At 43.2% G+C, this 21,449-nt stretch overlaps 1 protein-coding gene across 4 annotated transcripts in view; it reads right to left on the bottom strand.

Annotated features, from left to right (window-relative positions):
• Nucleotides 1-5,627: 5,627 nt before the first annotated feature.
• The window catches only part of MTHFD1L (methylenetetrahydrofolate dehydrogenase (NADP+ dependent) 1 like), a 161,554-nt gene continuing 145,732 nt past the window's right edge, over nucleotides 5,628-21,449 (bottom strand). For all 4 annotated transcript variants that reach the window (XM_064447033.1, XM_064447034.1, XM_064447035.1 and 1 more), the window contains 2 exons: nucleotides 14,575-14,683; nucleotides 5,628-8,637 (listed from right to left, as the gene is read on the bottom strand). In XM_064447033.1, coding sequence (XP_064303103.1) covers nucleotides 14,594-14,683 — 90 coding nt within the window. In that variant the 3' untranslated portion in view covers nucleotides 5,628-8,637; nucleotides 14,575-14,593. The remainder of the gene's footprint in view (nucleotides 8,638-14,574; nucleotides 14,684-21,449) is intronic.

The raw sequence follows: 21,449 nt of genomic DNA, 5'->3' as shown, positions 1-21,449 counted from the left end.
AAGCTCAATATACGATATTCCTCTGTCTCTGGGGGTCTGGTAGCCAACACTGTGAGGAAGAATTGATAGGCAACAGCATGCTGGCTATGAATTAAAGCATTGGCTCTGGGTCTTCTCCAGTAGTGTTAACTTTCCAAGTATATCCCTCTCCCAGAAGATATTTTAGATTACTTTTCTTTTTTAAAATTGATGACATCGTTCACTTGCTACTCACCTTTTTCTAACACCATTTGATTACATGGTATTGATTTAGTGTCTCTCTTTTAATATAAATTTGGTTTTAAAGTAATCTTTTCCATTTTTCAGTAGGCTTTTGCAGATAAAAATGCTTTCAAAAATTTTTATTATTTTTTAATATAGCCTTCTTAAAAACTGCTGGTGGTAAGTTTTATATACTGCTCAATTTGAAGGAATGTTTCAAGTAAGATTTAGTGAAATATCTTCTCAGTCTCATCTTAATTTACATCTGATGCTTTCATAAAATTCCCTCCCAAAAGAACAAATTTGACTCCTGTGCTTTGTTCCTTCACTTGGCATCTTCATTATTATTCTTTTGTTTATTCTTTTCCATTTTCCTCTTACTAATAAGAATTAAATAACTTGTATACTTGGTTATTACTAACAAAGTGGGATCTAAACTCTGTCTGACTTTCAGTAGTTCCAGAAGCGGAATTAAATCCAGATGAAACCTGAATGAAAAACAAGCTAACAACGGATGCTGAATGACAATGGTTGAACTTACTAAACATAGGAAAAAAACCCAACACCTGTACGGAACTAATGCAAAGGGCTGGATTCATTAAACTGCCACCTTAGGCTGATGTTGTAAAGAGCAGGTTGGAGTTAGAGATGTTGGTTTTGTTGCTCTCCCCAAAAACCTTCCTCAGGGGGAGTTCACTTACCTCAAACACCTGAAAAAACAGGTTGGCAAATATAGCTATTTCTGACTGCAGTGGAGGCACCGAGGTGATCCATGTTCCAGATGAGCTGGAGCTGGGTGTAAATATGTCTAACACCCAAGCCTGCAAGTCTCCTTGCAGAGACTTTGGCTGACCAAAAGCTGTGTAGGAGCTGGTCTGCTGCCACAAGTCAGGCATGAGGCTTTTTTATCCTCTCTGACTTCCTCTTGAGCCTTTTGGCAAAAATGAGACTGGAAGGAAACATCCTAGAAGTCATATGTATGTTAGGGAGTGTTTCAATTGTGTATAGCTCAGTGACTGTGATAAGGTCAAGTGCTTATGGGCAAGGATCAGGGGGAAGGCCAACAAGGCAGATACCCTGCTGGGGGCCTGTTACAGACCACCCAACCAGGATGAAGGGGTAGATGAAGCATTCTGCAAGCAGCTTGCTTGCGATCACCAGCCCTTGTTCTAGTGGGGGGCTTCAACTTACCAGATGTCTGCTGGAAATACAATGCAGCAGAGACGAAACAGTCTAGGAGGTTCCTGGAGTGTGTGTAAGATTATAACTTCCTGACACAGCTGGTGAGTGAGCCTGCCAGGGGGGTGCCTCACTTGACCTGCTGTTCACAGAGAAGGATTGGTGGGAGATGTGGCAGTTGGAGGCCATCTTGGGCTTAGCAACCATGAAATGATAGAGTTCTTGATTTTTGGTGAAGTACAGAGTGGGGTCAGCAAAACCACTACCATGGACTCCAGGAGGGCAGACTTTGGCCTGTTCAGGACACTGGTTGGGAAAGTCCCCTGGGAGACAGTCCTGAAGGGCAAAGGGGTCCAGGAAAGCTGGATATAATTCAAGAAGGAAGTGTTAAAGGCGCAGGAGCAGGCTGTCCCCATGTGCTGCAAGATGAACCAGCGGGGAAGATGAATGGCCTGGCTGAACAGGGAGCTTTTGCTGGGACTCGGGGGGGAAAAAAAGGAGAGTTTACCACTTTTGGAAGAAGAGGCAGGAAACTCAAGAAGAGTACAAGAATGTCATTAGGTCATGCAGAGAGAAAAGTTAGAAAGGCAAAAGCCCAGCTAGAACTCAGTCTGGCCACTGTTGTAAGAGGTAACAAAAAATGTTTTTACACATATATTAACAACAAAAAGAGAGCAAAGGAGAATCTCCATCCTCTGCCAGATGGGGAGGGGAACACTGCCGCTGAGGATGAGGAAAAGGCTGAGGTATTTAATGCCTTCTTTGCCTCAGTCTTTAATAGACCAGTTATCCCTGGCGTATTCAGCCCCCTGAGCAGGAAGGCAGGGATGGATTGCAGAATAAATGCCCCCATAATCCAGAAGGAAGCAGTTTATGACCTGCTGCACCACCTGGACACTCACAAGTCTATGGGCTGGATGGAATCCACCCTGAAGTACTGAGGGAGCTGGCAGAGGTTCTCACCAAGACACTCTCCATCATTTATTAGCAGTCCTGGTTAACAGGAGAGGGCCCAGATGACTGGTGGCTTGCCGATGTGACACCCATCTACAAGAATTGGCAGAAGGAGGATCCTGGGAACCACAGGCCTGTCAGCCTGACCTTGGTACTGGGGAAGGTTATGGACCTGTTCATCTTCAGTGCGCTCACCAGGCATGTGCAGGACAACCAGGGGATCAGGCCCAGCCAGCATGGCTTCATGAAAGGCAGGTCCTGCCTGACCAATCTGATCTCCTTCTATGACCAAGTGACTTGCCTAGTGGGTGAGAGCAAGGCTGTGGATGCTGTCTACCAGGACTTTAGCAAAGCCTTTGACACAGTCTCCCACAGCATCTTCCTAGAGACTCTGGTGGCTCATGGCTTGGATGGGTGGACTCTTCACTGGGTAAAAAACTGGCTGGGTGGCCAAGCCTGGAGCGTTGTGGTGAATGAGCTGAATCCAGTTGGTGACTGGTCACAAGTGGTGTTCCCCAGGGCTCAGTTTTGGGGCCAGTCTTGTTTAATATCTTTATCAATGAGCTGGATGAGGGGACTGAGTGCACCCTCAGTAAGTTTGTAGACAACATTAAGTTGGGTGGGAGTGTTGATCTGCTTGAGGGTAAGAAGGATCTGCAGATGGATCAGGACAGGCTGGCTCAATAGGCTGAGGTAATTTGTATGAGGTTTAACAAGGCCGAGTGCTGGGTCCTGAACTTTGGTCACAACAACCCCATGCACCACTACAGGCTTGGGGAAGAGTGGCTGGAAAACTGCCTGGTGGAGAAGGACCTGGGGGTGCTGGTTGACAGCCGGCTGAACATGAGCCAGCAGTGTGCCCAGGTGGCCAAGAAGGCCAACAGCATCCTGGCTTGTATCAGGAATAGTGTGGCCAGCAGGAGTAGGGGAGTGATTGTGCCCCTGTACTCGGCACTGGTGAGGCCGCACCTCTAATACTGTGTTCTGTTTTGGGCTCCCCAGTACAAGAAGGACATCGAGGCGCTGGAGCGTGTCTAGCGAAGGGCAACGAAGCTGGTGAAGGGTCTGGAGAACAAGTCTTACGAGGAGCGGCTGAAGGAGCTGGGGTTGTTTAGTCTGGAGAAGAGAAGGCTGAGGGGAGACCACCTTGCTCGCTACAACTGCCTGAAAGGCGGTTGTAGTGAGGTGGGTGTTGGTCTCTTCTCCCAAGTAACTAGCAATAGGAAATGGCCTCAAGCTGCATCAGGGGAGGTTTAGATTGGATATTAGGAAAAACTTCTTCACTGAAAGAGTGGTCAGGCACTGGAACAGGCTGCCCAGAGAGGTGGTGGAGTCACCACCCCTGGAGGTGTTTAAAAAAAAACTCCAAACTTGTAGACGTGGCACTTTGGGACATGGTTTAGGAGGCACGGTGGTGTTGGGTTGACAGTTGGACTTGTTGATCTTAGAGGTCTTTTCCAACCTTAATGAGTCTATGATATAGTGGCATAGTTACACATCACATATAGATAATACGTTTGGTACAAATACAGCTAAAATTAAATCTTTCTGGAGAATAAACTGTATATATGATGGGAACATGGCGGCACTGTGTTATATCGGCAGCTAACAGGCTGTGTCCTGAAAAGCTAAAAGTCTTTTCTGGCATTAGGAATCTAAGTTGGACCAGATGTTGATGGCAATTGAGTTGCAATACCATGATGGGAACTGCCCAGTGGGAAACAACTTAGCTTTTAGAATGTCATAACTTAAACCTTGATTTAGTGTATTGCATAAAAGTGAGCATGACTTGTATTTGATACATTCTCTTTTTTATTACTACGCTGCAAAGAAAAGTTCTTACAGTCCCTGTAGTGTGTATGTATTTCAGCTCTGTGCCTCCCCAGAGCCTCTTCTACTAGCATCACAGTTCATAAGTGTGCAGAACAGTTTATCTTGGACGGGATCTGCAGATCACCCAATGTAGGGTTGACTTAAAAAGGTTCTTTGGGGTCTTGTCCAGTTGAGCCTATGCTACCATGTAGGAGTCTAGCTCTTCCCAATCATTACTGAAAGGTTTAAGATAAAAAGTTTACTTCAGAGGCAAATATTGAAGACTTTACATAAAAACTGCATGCACAAATACATACTCCCTCATGCTTGTGCATATGTAATATATTACACTCAAGAGCATGGAGCAGGGAAATATTGCTATGACCACACTTGTGAAAATATTTGAATTTAGCTTACTTTACATAAACACTCTGGCCTTAAACCTACAGTGTATGGTAATGTGTATCATGCAGCAGTCCTGCTCTCGGGACAAATGCATGAAGGGGCTTTTGGTGTTTCCATTTCAACCCTCCCAAGCAGGGGGTCCTAGCTTGGCCTTAAAATTTTTCTGTGAAATATTTTCTCAAAATAATTTTCCATGAAAAACTGCATGCTAAAAAGGGGTGAAACTGGTTACCCTCTGTTGTCACCCCAATAATTCAGTGGATAGGACAGAGTTCCCCTGCCTCCCATGCTCACTCTGGCTGGTTGGGTGTCCATCAACAGCGCAGACCCAAATACTGCTGGAGCCTAACCCTAGTGCTTGAGACCTGTTACATATGGGTAGGTTCCTTGCTGAAACGTAGAGAAACTGAAAAGCTGTTTGGAAAACTAGCCATGAGAAGCGTGTTAAAAACCCAGCACTAATCCAAATCATATGGTTAAGACTTCATCTAGCGATTGAGAAAACAGGCGAAACATCCAGTATGTGCCTGGAATGCATGATTTCTTCCCCCACTCCACCTCCTGCTTCCCCATTTTGTTTATTCCTGCTCCCAGGATGCTTTCTGCTGTGTTATGGTCTGGTTGACTTAACGCTGTAGTTCCTGAAGCTTTTGCATTGTTTGTATATCCCACCCTGAGAAGTACACAGGTATATGTTCTTGTACCTGGTACTGTTCTACATAAATCCAGTGGCCAACCAAGAAGTGGAAAGTGTCCAACTGACCCTTGCATCTGATCCAGCCTTTCGTGCCAAGGACCAAAGTCAACAGCAAGATATTTTGGGACAAGGACAGGATGTTAGTCTGGTGTGTCCTTCCCTTCACACACAAACCATCTTCAAAAGGACTGTACTGATGGAGAAGGTCCTGTGGACAACCCTCCTGTGCATGGCCCCTTATGGCAACAGGCAGGGACCAAATGCGTTCAGTGGCTTAAGAGGAAAAAGCAGACACTAAACAGACAAGATAGTAGCTAAAGAGAGAACAATACTAAATGATGGATGTACCTTATTAATGAATTCAGGCTTGAGACAGGCACCACTTTTGCAAACTGAATGTCAGTACACATGCTTTATTTTCATGTTCATGGCAACGGAAATTCTGGTATATTGAATATTAAAACACAAAAAAACCTCTTGTATGTAGTCTGATGTATTTCAGTGTCACTAGTTTTCTATAGTTCAGCGGTAGCAGTAGAAAGTATTCAGTCACTACAAAAAGCAGATCATCTGATAATAAAACCCAGCATGGTTCTTAACATGCTTTAGCAAACACAGGGATAAGCGCAGCAAGCTGCCTTATAAAGCTGCCATTCTGCCATGTCACACAACTGCTCAGAGCAGATGCGAAGGCAGGAGTTCCTCACCTGCAATTGCATCTGTGTAGCAACAACTGACACGCCTAGCAATAACACCTACCTTAATAAGATTTCATTTTAAACCATTCCTGATGAAGGCATTTAGCCTTGGAACTAGGGTGGCCTAAGGGAACATGCTGTGGCACTTTGCAGCTCAGCTGATGGCCAGTAACAGTCCCTTTGGATTATGAGACAGAATCTGCATGCCAATGTGGATTATTTTTAACAAATCCTCTACAAAAAATTAACTGAGAGAACCAAAAATGTAATAGCTCAAGGGATTTTGCAGATAGTTAACCAGATGGGGGGTAAAAAAGCTATGAAAGACAAGAGAGGGTCATGCCAGCTTTCCTTGAGTTATTGAAGCTATCAAAACAATATAACAAATCCTGTGCACATGACAGTAGAAAAAATTACAGGATGTTTGTCAACTCTCAACTAACTGAGCTGGAGCAGTGTTTTGGGGAAAGACTGATAGGTCAGATAGACAAACAGTCCCAGCATGCATGGCTCAAAGGGACAATACAGATAGTACAATATAAAAAGTGTGTGGGTATCAAGCAGTAGTTTGAAATTACTTATAAAACCTGTTGTTCAGGCATCCATATCCCATATGAAAGCTTTACAGGCAAGCAGCTAGTGCCACGTTTAGTATCCCATACTGTACAGAGATAGGTCCAACACAATTGCAGTGACTGCAAGTAAGGCATGGTTATTGTTTTCCAAATTTCTCCAGGCAAGATGGAGGGAAAGCCTCACATTTTTCTGGAAAGAATGCTACTAGGAAAACTATGGATGGAAACTGCACTTATTTTCTTCTAGTATTCTTGGGATTTTTCTAGGCTAGGTAGCTCAGTGTGTGCAGGACTAAACTGCAACATAGTTATGTATATGAACAACATGGTTGTATTTTGGGGGACAATTTAATAGAAAATGTCAGAAATATCTCTCCCCAGTAGCTGAGAGCCACACCTGAATCTTGCTTTCTACTGATCATGTTTGTCCTGCCCCAGTAGAATTAAAGGATCCCCAGTCTAGGCCATTATGAGCTCTACAGTCTAATCAGGCTAAAGTATCAACTAGCTCTATTTTTACATTTATCTTCACAGCCATCCCCACGGTGCTGGGGGACCATGCTATGAATAGAACAGTTCTGAAATGCAGTCAACAGACATTTCCGTGCTACTCCAGGGAAGGCACAGATAATTATTTTAATTGTCCCCAGTTTGCTCTTCTGTCCATAATTATAGCTTTGAGTTTATAAATAACAAAGCATGATTTTAAATATCAAAACAAACCCCTCAATTACAACAGAGTTCCTGAGATAATTAAGTCTCCAAATGTGGCTGCATAGGAGGGGACAAAAACTACGTTGCAGAAGCCCATAACATACAGATGTGCGTAAGCGAAGCAAAGCGACAGGATGGAGAACGTCACCAGGAAAATAAACTCTCTCATCATTATTTCACTGCTTTTTATCTTAAAAAAAAAAAACCAACAACCCAATGGGCTATTGTCTCAATTCAACCTATTGTTCTGCTGCATTTTTTGTTATTGAAGGAACCAACAGTCAGTCAGAGAGTTTCCTGAGGAGTGCAGCTTGAAAAGCTAAACGCAGTATCCTGTGCCTAAGGCTTGTTTTGCTGCAGATTTAGGAAAATCCAGAAAAGGTAAATTACTGAGGCAAATTAAAGCACACAGTTTAGGATTTAACTTGTTTGAATACCCCCTTCAAATAGAAAACACAGTCCAGTTTTACAGGTATGGTGGTTATAACCTGCAAAACAAAGCAGAGGAAAGCTCTGCCCTGTTGCATCCTTGCTTGATGGACATTCCTCTCTTGTTACTGGGTGTTGTGTACTGCCAGGGACGGGACAAGAAAAACTCCAGCAGAGCAGGAGGCTTCATTAGCCATGAACAGGAGCAAAACAGGGCTTCAGAAGGAGCAGTGCCCTCACTGAACCACCAGCTTCACCACAACAAACACATAATGAGCTGGACAGCCTGTAACACGCGCTTTGGATAAAGGGAGACCTATGGATACGAGACAGCTATGGCATAAGTGTTTCAAAAGATCTTTGCCCAACAAGGAACCAAATTATATATTAAAAACCTTTTACAAAACATGCTCTGTTCTTTCTCTGCTTAATATCTTCCTTGCTTGAAGCTTGGCTGTTGCCCAAATGCATCCAGAGCAACACTTGATGATAAGTCAAAAATGTGCAGTTAATCTGTGTCTAGTTTCAGCTCCTGAATGCCAGGAGTAAAAGTGTATTTTTCAGAGAGAAATAAGCTTGATCACACAACATAACCATGTTTACACAAGTTTTAGATGGCCAAGATAAGGCAAATGCTTCTGTAAGCTCCTCTGAGAAAAGACGAACCCTCTGAAGGTAAAAAATTGCTCTTTTTTCCAATGTCATTTTATCCACGAACAAGTATAAGCCCCACTAGAAACCGTTCTGAACTATAGCGAGAAAAACTTCAGCTTGCTTTTTTTCTCTATCTCTTAAAAAAAAAAAATCCTACAGCTATATTTCATCATAAAAACTAGTTTGAAGAAAGAGTAAACTTTTGCTCTTTGGTCTATCTTGACATTCCTCCAGAGACACATAACAGGAATATTTCAGATTCGATTTTGTCTCCTAGTTGCAGGAAACTGGGAAGTTTCAGTTCTTAATTTCCAGGCTTCTGCAATGAGAAAGATGAAGAATTTATACATTGAAACAAGACATCTCTTCTTTCTTTAAAGAAAAAAAAATAAATAGAAGCATCACAACCTAACAGCAGTGTTTTAGTGAAATTGGATATTTTTGCCTTAACCATAATAAACAAAAATGTTTAGTTATGCCACATGCATCTCCCATTTATCATCTGTGTAACCCTACTAAGTGAGAAACAAAAATCTGTACTCATATTCCAGTATGATGGACTTTAGACTGTACATTATTGTAGTAATTACTGCTGACTGAAACCCAATACTGTGGAGTGAGACTAAAATAAGTCAGTTTTTTGTTTTGTACAATCAATTTTGTAGATGCAAAGGAAAGGTCTTCAAATGCCTTCTATCCATATCTGAATTAAGATGAAAACATCTAACAAATAGTTTGCAATTTTAGGACACCAGTTTTGGTGTGCTCCTTCTGGGCTCCTTTACGGCCATGAAGATGCTCACAGTCAGAGCTCTGGGATTCCCCTCAAACAGAAAAGCTCTAAGGGTGGCAAAATATGCATGCTGTGTGTTACAGTCATTCTGGTGCTCTGCCAATTTTGAAGAGGAAATGAGTGCATATATCTGCAATTGTGGACAGCCATAGCCTTACTAAGTCATAACCACCCGAGGAAAATATCTACATGCTCCCTTGCCCCACCATCAACCCAGATACCCAAAGCCAATCTGGCACAGTAAGAGCAGGCACCTGCTGCCACTGATTAAATTAGAGGGATTCTTAGAGCTCTCAACGGTCCTTAATAGACTTTACTTTTGCAGAGTGGGTCAGGTTCATAAATTCCTCTTGCTGTGCAAATAATGCCTTTTTTTTTAAAAAAAAAAAAAATCTCCCTACTGGCAGACTTGTCTCTGGGTAAGTCTTATTCTGACTGGCACTATCTACAGACAGCTTCTAAGGAAACAATTCCAGCTTCCTTAGTGTATGAGCTGGGCAGTATAATTTAAATCGGGTAGTGGCCAGTGATGAAGAGCGAGCCAGATTCCTTTGGCTTCATTTTCCAGATATTAATGTTTCAGTTTTTTAATAGAGCACGTTGCTCCTACAGTGAGACTGTAATATTGTGTTCCATGTATTAGCTATCTGTCAGCAGAAAAAATCAGAGCTGACTTTTTTGACAAAGTTTTTGTTGTATGACTTTAGAGTATATTCTAATGACCCGTATTCTGCAAATTTTTGTGAGAACTATCATCTGCTTCACTAAAGCAGTGAAGTGGTGTAAAAAATAACAGAGAGGCTAATGACATCCAATGTTTCTGCTCAGTAAGAGCCCCACACAGTTACCCTAGCAGCGGGAACTTTTGCCTCTTTCACAAGTCTTGTGAAACTATGCATGGCAGAGGAGGATATAAACTGCATGCTAAACAACAGTTCTCAGTTCTGCATGCGTGTTTATAATGGAACATCTGCAGTTCTTCCACAAATCTCTAAATATTTTTCAATTACCACATCTTAAAGATTTGAATCAGTCTTAATGAGTTGGCACAATATCATATTACTAGAAATTTTACATTGTAGACAAACCCTAAGAAAATAATTAAAACCAAGCAGCAAAAAAAAAAAAAACCCAAACAAAACAAAAACCAAACCCTTGATCTGCCATCATAGAAACAAACCCACAAATACCTCAAAGCGTAGTAACAGCTACAGCATGGGTTCCCTTCACTGAATGTGTGAAAGCAAACAACAATACTAAACTTCTCTACAGAATGTTGGGAGTAAAGATTATACAGGAATATTGTTTCTCTTTTTATCCAAAACAAGAAATGTACAGATCTAGCACATGAACTGGATGAATTCTAGAGCTGATGAACACTGATTACCTTGTGTGGTACTCACTGGGTATTATAATTCTCTCAAGGCAATTATTCAGATTGTCAGAGGTAGGAACACAGGTGAGTATGTGCCTATCTTGATGAAAAATATATATGATCAAGGTGGTTTCTTCTTTAAAAGGCTTAAACTTACTGAATCATTCATCTGCCTGATGCCATCAATACCTCCATAACAAAATTAAAATAATTTATTAACAGTTGGATGTATACACTATTTTCTACCTGACAATTATGTTTTTGTGACTCTGTAAGCATTTCTTTCTATACCTGAGAAAACACCATCATGGACCAAAAGCCAAATTTAACATTTTAATTTCATGCACAACTTCAAATGAAAGACCTTCACAGTTGGAATGGAGTATTTCATCTGCTTAGTGAGTTTTGAAGAACAATGATAATTAAAATCCATGGTTTGGATGGATTTGTGTAAGACTAGGCAGTAAACACCCGATTAAGCAGGCTATGTGAATCTGCATAACAATTTTACATTAGGATTCTACAGTCATTTAAAATGATTCAGAAGAAATTACATGACCGACACATGATGAATCAATATGTATGCATGAGGCCGTCAGACATATAATGCATATCAGTAACAAAAATGGGATATATGCCAAGAAGTGGTATGCCTAACATTACCCAGCAACAGATCAGTCAGTGATGGTTTGCATATAAGCTAGTAATTACCTGTGCATGCTGGTTAACCTTCAAGCTAACCGCTTTTTACTTGTCTTGGCTGATACACACGAAATGTCAGAATCTGCTCTCACCAGCTGTTATGTGAATGCTGTGACATTCAAGTATGGGCAAGTGAACAGTTAATTTGGTCTGAACAGTAATCTCATTGGGTTGTGCAAACCTCTCCCCTCCTCCAAACAATCCATCAAAATACATAAACAGAAAATGAAGGCCTGTTCTCTCAAACCAGAGCAGGCAAGGATTGCTAGAGCAGGTCTCAAGCACCTAGGCATACCCACCTCAAAGCTGTGGCTGACCTGGAGTCCCATCCCAGGCCTATTAGTTCACAGTAGTATTGGTCTGTGTAAAAGTAACCATTTTACTCTCCAGACACATTTACTGGGGGAAGGGGGAGAGTTAAGTGATGACAGGAGAGAGTCCCATTCCAGACGCTTGTGGTTTGTTTCAGTCAGGGTTACATCCCCTTAATCCACTTACTATGTTGCAAGGTTAAAATGGAGTAGCATGGAATATTTTCATAACAACTTGGATTTTTAAGTGAGGGACATGTGCTAAACAAAATTAAAGCAGGACACCAAGAAGATTAAGTGCTTAGAGAAGGGGAGGAGGTGGCAGGGGGAACCGCAAACTTCAAGGAAAATGGAGAGAACCCACCATGAAAAACAAACAGGCTAGAAGGAAAGATTCATGCTCCTGAAATGCTTATTACTATTTGAGAGACATGACAGCAACTGGGGGGAAAAAACCCAAACCCATGAAAAAACAAAGCAAAGCTAATGAACAAGAATCATAGAATGTCCTGAGTTGGGAGGGACCCACAAGGATCATCAGGTCCAACTTCTATCCCTGCACAGGACAACCCCAAAATTCACACCATGTCTCTGAGGGCGTTGTCCAAATGCTTCTTGAAAAGTGTCAGGCTTGGTGCCATGACGGCCTCCCTGGGGAGCCTGTTCCAGTGCTCCACCACCCTCTGGGTGAAGAACCTTTTCCTAACATCCAGCCTAAACGTCCCCAGGCCCATCTTCCTGACATTCCCTTGGGTCCTGTCACTGGTTGCCAGAGAGCAGAGATCAGCGCCTGCCCCTCCTCCTCCCCTTGTGAGGAAGCTGCAGACCACGATGAGGCCTCCCCTCAGTCTCCTCTTTTCCAGGCTGAACAAGCCAAGTGACCTTAGCCACTCCTTGTATGGTTTCTCCTCTAAACCCTTCACCAACTTATGGCCCTTCTCTGGACACTCTCTAGTAGCTTTATATCCTTAACGTACTGTGGCACCCAAAACCACACATGATACTCAAGGCGAGGCTGCACCAGCACAGAGTAGAGCAGGACAATCACCTCCCTCAAACTGCTGCAATGCAGTGCCTGATGCACCCCAGGGCGCGGTTGGCCCTCCTGGCTGCCAGGGCACACTGTTGGCTCATGTTCAACTTGCCATCGCCCAGAACCCCCGGGGGTCCCTCTCTGCAGAGCTGCTCTCCAGCCTCTCGTTCCCCGCTCTGTATGTACATCCAGGGTTGCTGTGTCCCAGGTGAATCCAGCACTTGCCCTTGTTGAACTTCATACAGGTGGTGTTTGCCCAGCTCTCCAGTCAGTCCAGATCCCTCTGCAGGGCCTCTCTGCCCTCGAGAGTGTCAACAGCTCCTCTGAATTTGGTGTCACTGGCAAACTTAAGTATTCCTTCAAGTCTTGCATTCATGACATTTACAAAGAGATTAAAGAATACTGGCCCCAAGATGGATCCCTGCGGAGCCCCACTAGTGACTGGCTGGCAGCGTGATGTAACCCCATTTACTACAACCCTTTGAGCCTGACCCATCAGCCAATTGCTCACCCACTGCATTACGTGTTTATCCACCTGTGTGCTGGGCATTTTGTCCAGGAGGATACTGTGAGAGACGGTACTGAAAGCTTTACAGAAATCAAAAAAGCTCACATTGACTGGCTTTCCTTGGTCAGCGAGGTGGGTAACCTAGTCATAGAAGGAAATTAAGTTTGTTAGGCAGGACTTTCCCCTCATGAACCCGTGCTGGCTAGGACCAATGACTGCATTGTCTTTCAGGTGTTTTTCAATAACTCCCAGAATAATCTTCTCCATAATTTTGCCAGGCGCAGAAGTGAGACTGACAGGCCTGTAGTTACCAGGGTCATCCCTGTTGCCCTTCCTGAAGATTGGGACAATGTTTACCAGCTTCCAGTCAACGGGGACCTCTCCAGACTCCCAAGAGCATTGAAAAATCATTGAGAGAGGTCTCACTATGACATCAGCCAGCTCTTTAAGTACCCTTGGATGAATCCCATCAGGCCCCATCGACTTACAGGGATCTAGCTGGAGCAGCAAGTCCTGCACAAGCTCAGGGTTTATTAGGAGTTTATCATTCCCACAGTAACGATTCTCTAGCCCAGGGCTCTGGGGGTCCCTGAGCCCACCACCAGTGTTGAAGACTGAGGTGAATAAAGCATTAAACGTCTCTGCCTTGTCTATCTATGTCCCTGCTTGTGAGATGACCATTCTCATCAAGCAACAGGCCAATGTTATTTCTGGCCTGCCTTTTGCCATTAATGTATTTTAAAAAGTACTGGCCAGCTTCAACTCTAATTGAGCTTTGGCTGCATGTATTTCCTCCCTGAAGTGGTGAACAGCATCCCTATATTCCTCCCATGTTGCTTGACCTTGCTTCCACTGGCCATATACTTACTTTTTTCTCCTTATTTCTAGAAGAATATTCCTGATCAGCCAAGCTGGCCTTTTGCCTTGCCTGCATGACTTCCTACACTTTGGGATTGCCTGCTCCTGTGCTTTTAGGAGGTGGTAAAAAGCAACCAGCACCTTCAACAACTTTTTCCCAGGGGAGCTTACTAAGCACTTCCCTGAGCAACCTAAAGCCTGCTCTCCTCATACCCAGAGCTGAGGTCTTGCTGGCAGCTTTCCTTCTGTCACCATACATTTTAAACTTGACTGAAACACACTGCCACATGAGAGTGGCATCAAAGATGAACTAGATTATTTCTTTTGAGGCGACTAACATGACATGATTTCTTCAGATTGACTTTTTCCATAGCCAAGAGTGGTACAACTGCAGAGCCAGCTCCTCCTCATGCCAAACTGACAGAGCCAGGAAATCCAAATGGCACTTTCAATGCGTACCATCAGTGTACACCAGCAAACCGCAGGTCACCATTCAGCAAACAAGAAACCCATGTGATAAAGTGCACATTATTAAGTATTCCCCGAAATCTCTCCAAATTTTGTGAAGTCCTCAATCAAACTAGGGCCTAGATAAACTCCTGGCAACCTTATGTCCATACTAGAGACAAACATCCTCCTCCAAGCTGGAACAGGAAAACAGAGGCTGTTGACCAACCTGCATTTGGATGTCACTCTCAAAACAATCCTTTTACTTGCTCTGTGATGGGGTCGAGGTCAATGTCATAGAAGCATGGCCTTGTGGGCAGTCCTGGCATGGTGCTCATCTGTGGGAACAATAGAACAAAGTTATGCTCCTGCACCTGTAAGCAGATAATCACTCTGCCCATGTAAACCTTAGATTAAGAGAAAATTGTTCATCACAGACTCAAACAGAGATGTGACCTTCACCATATCTTTTGTGTCTGTTAAAAATGTCAAGCTTGGTACTTTTTAACTCATTTTTAAACATACACTTCTAAAAGACAGGAAAGAGAAAAGAAAAGCCACAAAATACAGACTAGCACAGTAACCAAAGAAAAAATTCCTTCATGAAATGCAGATACTTTGGGACTTAGCTGTTCCTCAGAATATTTATCCAGAACATTTATCCATTTATATCTGCTGGGAAAAATCACATAGCAAAGGGCAAGGATGTAATTGCCTGAATTCACCTGGTGGTATGTGTTGAACTCAGACCTCTCCCACAGAAAACCAGAATATAGGAGCAGAATTAATTGCCACACTTTCATGACTGATTACTTAATGTAAGGAACAAATTGAAATAGTTCAACTAAACATACATGGATTACAGCTGAATCCTAATTTAGTAGTTAGAATTAGCAGGTTGAGATACGAAGCTAAAGCAACCCAATTATCTCAAACTATGCATAATTAAGATCCTTATCTAGCATAAGACACCAGCATCTGCATACTTTAAAACATGTAAATAGTTTCATGGACTTAAATTACACAGTTAACTATAGTAGCTCACCCTACTTATACTATTATTTACAGTTGGCATATTAGCAGCAATTAAAGACACATGATGATGTGGAAATCTTGAGGTGCTGGTCCACAATGGCTTAAGCCACTTTAAATCAGAGGTACTCCAGCTTCTCACCTCTTCTGTCTCAGGATTCCCCACTTCTCCCTTGCGAAGGAGATGTCTGAAGAGCACGTTCAGCAGAATGTTATTTTTTACCTGCTTCATCTTCCCCTGTTTCAGCACTTGTGCCAGGAGGGGCTTCCCTGGCCCCAGTACCAGTACTGGCACAGGATAAAGGCTGCAACTGTGGGGCAGTTTTAAGGCAGGACCAGTTTGGATCAACTTGAACCACTTTGGATTCACACCCTAAGTCTTCCTAAGATGACAGTTAGAAGCTCTGACTATCTCACCATATTTGCACTAATTCAAGGCACTCTAAAAATAGCATTTGGGCTTAAGGAATCCATAAACCCTTTTGGTGTCTTAACCTCAAAGGTGGAGAATGGCCCTGCTATATTAGGCCCTATATTAATACCCAAAGAGATGAATGACATTACATCTCTGGAAACAAACCTGGAGTTCAACTTAGCTCTACTGGTTGTTGGCTAAGAGCTTTTAAGCATTAAAACTTAGTTAACAGATGCTAGATTTTGACAAACAAAATTTTAGTTGGGGCAAGTGACCAGAGCTTGTTAAAGTGGTGGTTAATCTGACCCCAGGAGGTAACCTTCAAACATGGCTGTGTGGGAGAAAAAAAGAAAAATAAAAAATCACACTGACTTGAGTACCAGAAACACTTCAAACACAATAACCTAAGGAAAGGGTCAGATTAGGGTATGCTTTCATGATGTGAACTGAAACCTGTTGCTGAAAGGGGACAGTTTAACCCTGTAAATCCCTGGGATGATTCCCCCTTGGAGTTGGTTCCAGCACTCATCTTACTGCAACCAACCTCATTCAACACATTGAACTGATGAAAATAGAGGGTTTTGTGGCCAGGGTTGGTCGGCTGATGAATTAAATCTGCTTACTGCATGGCCAGACCACCACCAGGCCACTAGCTGCAGGGGAGCAGCCAGAGCCATCACCTCCCAGCAGAGAGCACAGGGACAGGCAGCTTCCTCCTTCCATGCTCCCTAATTCCCCAAGGAGCACAGCTCAGCTAGTGTTTTCTCTGGCCAAAGCCAAGCTCTAACAGGTTAATTGGCCGCAAAAGAGGAAAAGTACATAACCACTATCCTAGCTCCTCCAGAGAGCCAGATTTACAGACCCCTCTTGGGCTGGAGAAGGCTGTATTTCTTTATAAGTCAACCTGTTCTGCTGCATTCAGTGATTGAGTTTGCATCTACCTTATGCCTCAGCTTCGCTTTGAACGCTTGTGTAATGGGAACTGTGGGAATACAAGCAAACTAAGATCTTTCCACCACAGTCCCATTTACTGCAGAGAGCTCTGCTGCCATTGCAGAGGTTAAACCCACATTGGAAAGGCGGAAAGGAGCTTGGGCAGCTCAGTACCAGTGCAGCCATCATCTCACTTCAGATCTAGCTCTGAGGAAAAACAATGCAACAAGCTCTTCTAGCGGACTCAGTACATTTCCTCTGTTTTTAAATATAGTCCTTCCAGACCTTTTGTTATTGTATGCAGTAAGATTAAAAGACAAAACTGTCAGTTTGAGTTGACCAACCCTGCCACCGATTGCATGACATCATTTATTGGCTGACATTGCCTTGGCATCTTAGCTAAGTACTAAAACACCTTGTTGCTATTCTTTATCCGTTGGCCACACTAGTTGGACTACCACATTATTAGGGTTACTGAATTATTTTCTGTCTCAGATTCATCCCAGTTTATGAGTTAACGCTTGACAAGAAACTGCCTTAATGAATCACGTTTCTCTGGGAGGGGAATGACCAAATTGCCGAAGACAACTTTCTGGTTACTCTGTGTATGGCAGTTCTATATCTGAAAGTAAACTCCCAAATTCCAGGTGTCGTGTCCCCCCCCCCCTTTTTTTTTTAATATCTCTCCAAGCTTGGCCAATCTTCATTCTCCCTGTATAATAAAACCAAGAATCGGTTTAGGGGAGTTTTTTCTTCTTTTTTTTTTTTAAAGAAAAGTTAAAAAAAAAAAGTCCTACATGCATATTTTGGGTTTGGTTTTTTCCATAGGCCCAGTTCCACACCGGTGTAACTCCACTGTACTAATGGAAATCTATTACACCTATGAAGTGTGAATATCAAACCAGTTTATTGCCAGTTCAGGGAATACAACTATTCTCATATTGAAAATTTAAGTCAACAAAAGGGAATGAGTTCATCTGAATTAAAATTACTGCTGTGTAAAATGAAGTACAAGGCAAAAAAACCCACAGAGGAAACACTTTGGGATGAATACCTTTGTGAATTACAGAGCAAAAATAAAATACGTCCTGTCATTTTCCCAGATGCCCAGATTTACAAGCAGGCGAAGCCCTGTGGATCTACAATCATTTCTCTCCACTCTCATTATTTGGACACACAGAGGTAGTATGCAGCAGAATCTATCCCTTTTTCATTACTTCAAGGTCAATAGGAGGAGACAGCTGGCTGGCTGAGGAGATTACTACCGATTATTCCCTCGCCAGCCCTCCACTTCTTTCCTGCAGCCAAAACCGCAGGAGAGAAAAGAGGGCCCAGTCGCTGCAAGGCCAAATCGAGGCTTCAGCTGACTGGCTTTCCACATGGCTGCGGGCTCAGAATGATCCTCTTCCCTCTCGCTGTTCTCCACACTGCTGAATGAACGAAGGCATTAACAAGCAAGTTCACAGGCTGGCCTTAACCACAGCAAGGCATGACCCAGAAGCACCCCTTTTTCTGCCCTAAGTAACCAGAGCCCAGATTTTTGCACATGGAAGGTGGGGGATGTGTGTGCTAATGCTAACCTGGTTGTAGCACATACAGGACCTGCACACTGGCTGGTGGACTACCTCCACCTCTCCAAGGCTCTCCGAGATAACTACATACTAAAATTAGTTGATTCCTAAAACTTGAAAAAAGGAGAATGAACAATGAAAGAGAAAGTATGCCTAAAACATGAATCACTGGTAATTAGCAGGTATGTACAGCATGAAAAAACCTACAGAAATTTAAAGTCTTACAGCAGCTTGCCAGGCATCTCATACACTATACACCCCCTATAAATTGCACAGTGACCAGGCACAACTCTCTAATATAAGAACATTAGGGATATAGATTGGTAGCTACGGAACACCACACAGCATAGCTGTGAGAAAAGAGCAGGGTAAGAAGCAGTGAATGACAACTCATTATCCACTTAATACCACAAAATGAATTTAGGTAGCTGAAATAAATAGTACTTAATTTGACCAAAACTGTTACTATCACAGTTCCCCTGAGAGAAGGAATATATGGATGTACATGCAGACTGGGGAACGAGAGGCTGGAGAGCAGCTCTGCAGAGAGGGACCCCCGGGGGTTCTGGTCGATGGCAAGTTGAACATGAGCCAACAGTGTGCCCTGGCAGCCAGGAGGGCCAACCGCGCCCTGGGGTGCATCAGGCACTGCATTGCAGCAGTTTGAGGGAGGTGATTGCCCTGCTCTACTCTGTGCTGGTGCAGCCTCGCCTTGAGTATCATGTGTGGTTTTGGGTGCCACAGTACGTTAAGGATATAAAGCTACTAGAGAGTGTCCAGAGAAGGGCCATAAGTTGGTGAAGGGTTTAGAGGAGAAACCATACAAGGAGTGGCTAAGGTCACTTGGCTTGTTCAGCCTGGAAAAGAGGAGACTGAGGGGAGGCCTCATCGTGGTCTGCAGCTTCCTCACAAGGGGAGGAGGAGGGGCAGGCGCTGATCTCTGCTCTCTGGCAACCAGTGACAGGACCCAAGGGAATGTCAGGAAGATGGGCCTGGGGACGTTTAGGCTGGATGTTAGGAAAAGGTTCTTCACCCAGAGGGTGGTGGAGCACTGGAACAGGCTCCCCAGGGAGGCCGTCATGGCACCAAGCCTGACACTTTTCAAGAAGCATTTGGACAACGCCCTCAGAGACATGGTGTGAATTTTGGGGTTGTCCTGTGCAGGGATAGAAGTTGGACCTGATGATCCTTGTGGGTCCCTCCCAACTCAGGACATTCTATGATTGTATGATTCCATGAGGCATAAACTTTGCACCTTAAGGCTTAATGCAATTCATATGAATGCTTGGGGGGAGGGGCGCGCTTACGAAGAATTCATCCAGCTGCTGCCCAAAATATAACATTTAGGAATTAATAAAAACTGGTTTTGTGGGAACTCATTGGAATCAGTAATTTTCTTCACAAACTGTGCAACTCTCTACACATCCTGCAAAACAACTGCAGAAAGACAATGTGAAAAATACAGCGCTTATTTATTACTATGGCACTCTTACATTTAGGAGGCAAAAGTAGCAAGTCTTGGAGCCAGCTATCCTGAGGAGCATTTATGCTCCTGGAAATGCACAACTGGTGGAACATAAAATATAATTTTAGTTAAGAAAGCCTGAAGGCTGCTTTATTTATACTAGGCATTTATGACCTCCCAGAAGTTTACTTACATGACTAAACAAAACAAAACAAAAAAACCAAAACAACCCATAAGGAGCTTCCTTACAAGAAGAGGAGGATGCCAGTCATTTTTAAGGAAACTATATGAAAGTGCTGTTCTACACCCTTTCCAAGAACACGTCCACTCACTGGAAGAGTGGCTAAGTTGAGCTTCACTGGAGTTTCATTTAAATTACAGTCAGGTGTTGAACTGCAAGTTTAGTTGACCGTAAGGTCTACATAACAGTTGTACAGTCAAGCACCAAGACTCTGCTAGCCAGGTTTGTTATGGTCCCAAGAACAACTATGCTTGTTAGGTTCCTTTTTTATCATACAAATGCCTATCAGTGGTTGATATATCCTGCCTTTTACTTCAAGTGTGTATATTTACATGCATATATCTCTCTCTCTCTTTTTTTTTTTTTCATTCATCTATATGGAAAATCCTAATAGGACCTGAGATCACCTTATCTGTATTAGCACAATGGCACGTTCTGCAAAACAGATGGTCCTGAGGACTACATCCAAGCCATGTTTATGTTTTTACCTAGAAGACAAGATGTGTCTGCTTTACAGGCATAGCATGGTTTCTAAATAGAGAAAGAAAACCAGAGGAATTCATACTTACACAATGAAGAGAAAACAGACGATTAAAAGACACACACACAAAAAAATTGGCAAACAGCTTGTTGAGGAAACCTCCCATTCTGTGGCTTATGGAGTTAATGTTGCATCTGACAAGAAGTGCAAGTAATACACATTATCTAATTGTATCCTTTTGTCAATTAAACAAGTTAAGACAAGCCGCAACCATTTCAAACTTGAAATACTGCAGAAAACAGATGTTGTTTCTCAAGAGAATCTAGCATACACATGACTGTAGATAACTCCTCAATAAAATCTGACGGGGTGAATTGCACATCCCATACTCCCTCAGCAAGAAACAATACAAGAGGAAACTCAAGAATAGCGCTACAAACCTGCATGCATTATGTTCAACATGCCAGAATGTGCTGGAATCCTGAGGCGCGGCACGGAGGAGTTGCGCTTCCGGGTTTCAGTAATGTTTCCCAGTGAGAGTTTGAGCTCTGAAAGACAGATCCACTACCAGAAATTTGCTTCCCTGCAGTGTATCTGTCAGTCTCAACACATGCGAAGCTGAAAGGAAGAGGTTTCCTCCCTTCTTCTGGAAAAAATTCCTCCAGGTCTCCAACGTTGCCTGCCTTTAAGGCACTCTTTATCTCCAGTGACAGATTACTCCCACTGACACCTGTGGTGCTGGCCACGCACTGGTAGCTGGCACCAGGGGAATTGCAATCCATGGGGTGGGAGAGAGAGATTAACAGTCACCTCACTGCACTGGGGAAGTGAGTGCAGATTTTTATTACTGGATGACTTAAGGTCCCTGCGCTCTCCATTTTAAACCTATACTTGGAATTTTTTCATAAGACTATTGATGCAATAAGGGTAGCAGGTAGGACTAGAGCACTCTGAAGCATGCGACTG

This window comes from Phalacrocorax carbo, chromosome 3 (genome assembly GCF_963921805.1).
Source record: "Phalacrocorax carbo chromosome 3, bPhaCar2.1, whole genome shotgun sequence".
Classification (NCBI taxonomy): domain Eukaryota; kingdom Metazoa; phylum Chordata; class Aves; order Suliformes; family Phalacrocoracidae; genus Phalacrocorax; species Phalacrocorax carbo.
This window is presented reverse-complemented; position numbering and strand designations above follow the sequence as displayed.